We start from the raw sequence: 2,048 nt of genomic DNA, 5'->3' as shown, positions 1-2,048 counted from the left end.
TTCCCAGTACTCCTCAGAGGAGAGGAGGAGAGGTTTTCTGACCCCTGCTTGTCCCATCCGAAGTGACAGTCATGCGTGAACCAAGCCTGATCCCTCAGGTCGAAAGCTGAGAGCCTGCTGGACTTGAGCTCGGGGACACTTAGGTAGATCAGGTTGCCGTCGGCATCGGCGCTCCTGAGGTACCTGGACGTCTCAGGGTCACCGACTTGACTTGGCAGGAGGAGAGGGAGAATCAACTTGACATCCGTTGAGAAATCGGCGGAGAGGATGACGGAGGTGTGTGCTGAGGAGTTCTCCGAGACCTTCTTGTAGTTGTACCGCACGTCGTACATCACCAGCGAGGCCTCTCTTGACCCGACCAGGAGGTACCTGGAGTCAGTAGTAGCAGCAGCCGTGGTAGCAGGAGCAGGAGCAGGAGCAGGAGCAGGAGCAGGAGCAGGAGCAGGAGCAGGAGCAGGAGCAGGAGCAGGAGCAGGAGCAATAGTACCAACACCACCACCACCAGTAGTATTAGTAGCAGTTCAGTACCACCACCAGTAGTAGGGATTAGAAGTAGTTGTGTAGTAGCAGCAATTCAGTAGCAGCAGCAGCAGCAGCAGCAGTAGTAGTAACAGTTGTGTAGTAGCAGTAGTAGCCAGTCAGTCCTCTATTTCCCTCCAAGTCCTCCAATCGTGGGTTCACCTGCAGTCTGGCGAGAACTTGATTATGGTGATGTAGCGATTGCTTCTTGCATGCTCAAGCACGCACAACATCTGCACCATCCGTCCGTCATGCAGGATGATGATGATGATGATGATGATGATGATGATGATGATGATGATGATGATGATGATGATGATGATGATGATGATGATGATGATGATGAGGAAGAGGAAGAGGAGGAGGAGGGGGGAGGAGGGAGGGGAACGACAAGCAGGGAAAGTGTTGATGGGAGGATGAGGGGGAGGGAGAGAGCATGGAGACCGTCGACGAGTCCCACACGGTGAACTGTCCTCCCCGGTGACCTTGCAGTCAAGTCAAACTCACGACCCAACGAGGACGAGGGAGCATGCTTCACCGACGGCGACGAGCCTGCCGTCGGACGAGACGTCGCAGCAGACGCCTGACAGGACTTGAGACTGTGGGATCGAAAACCTCCTTGTCCCTTGTCACCAGGGATGCCCATGTCGGCGACCGCTATCCTCCCGTTCTCAAGTCTGTGGAGGTTCCTGCATACGCGTCGATGACGCTGCTGCTCCCTCCGCTACCTCCTCACCCACCGGATGTTTGTGTTCCAGATCCGCAAAGTGCAGTCGTCTCCACACGTGCAGATGAACTGCCAGTTTCATGTCATGCCAGGTCGACGACGACGACGACGAGGAAGGAAGGCAGGCAGGCAGGCAGGAAAGAAGGAAGGAGTAGCAAGGGGAGCAGGAGGAGCCGTTGAACCTCGCTCTGCTCCAAAGGAAATGCGCAGACTATCAGGTGGAGGTCAGCTGGGGCAGAAGCACATGGGACCATCACCTCCTGAGAGAGCCCAGGGTTGTCTTGCAGGCTCTCCAACTCCTCCGGGGTTGTAGGAGTTTCTTGCCTAGAAGGGGAGGAGAGTCACGTGGGGGGGGGGAGAAGCGGTAGAGGAAGACGAACGAGGAACGAGGAGGGAGTTGGAAGAACAGGAAAGGTGGAGGAGTGCAGGAGGAGGAGGATAGGAGCAAAAGGAGGATGGAGGATACTTTGTGGATAAGTGGAGAAGAAAGGGATCCCGAAGAAGAGGAAAAAGGGACGGGGATTTGGAAGAGGAGGAAGAAAAAAAGAGAGAAGAGGATGATTCATGAGGAGGACCATGATCCTTACTATTCCTGAAGAAGCTGAGCTGCAGGATGTTCTCCAGACCTCTGTGTTGACGTAACACTGGGAATGTAGTACTCTGCTGCCATCGAAGGCCTCAGTCGCGACCTTTGAGTCGAATCAGCCTGCTTGTCAGCGGTAGATCGGATGGACACATGGGGCCTCATGAAATGCTGCGCGCCTGTCTGACCTCGTGCCAGCTTCTGATCTGAGGGGGGTAA

General features: G+C 55.1%; 1 protein-coding gene across 1 annotated transcript in view; it reads right to left on the bottom strand.

Moving 5' to 3' along the window:
• Positions 1-1,022: 1,022 nt before the first annotated feature.
• The window catches only part of GUITHDRAFT_115637 (hypothetical protein), a gene marked incomplete at both ends in the record, with an annotated part of 3,233 nt that continues 2,207 nt past the window's right edge, over positions 1,023-2,048 (bottom strand). The window contains 5 exons of the mRNA XM_005825220.1: positions 1,023-1,102; positions 1,153-1,208; positions 1,260-1,315; positions 1,504-1,570; positions 1,873-2,035. Of these exons, the coding sequence (XP_005825277.1) occupies positions 1,023-1,102; positions 1,153-1,208; positions 1,260-1,315; positions 1,504-1,570; positions 1,873-2,035 (422 nt within the window). The remainder of the gene's footprint in view (positions 1,103-1,152; positions 1,209-1,259; positions 1,316-1,503; positions 1,571-1,872; positions 2,036-2,048) is intronic.

Source organism: Guillardia theta, assembly GCF_000315625.1.
Source record: "Guillardia theta CCMP2712 unplaced genomic scaffold GUITHscaffold_86, whole genome shotgun sequence".
Lineage (NCBI taxonomy): Eukaryota > Cryptophyceae > Pyrenomonadales > Geminigeraceae > Guillardia > Guillardia theta.
Note: the sequence above shows the minus strand (reverse complement) of the source record. Positions and strands in the feature narration are given on the sequence as shown.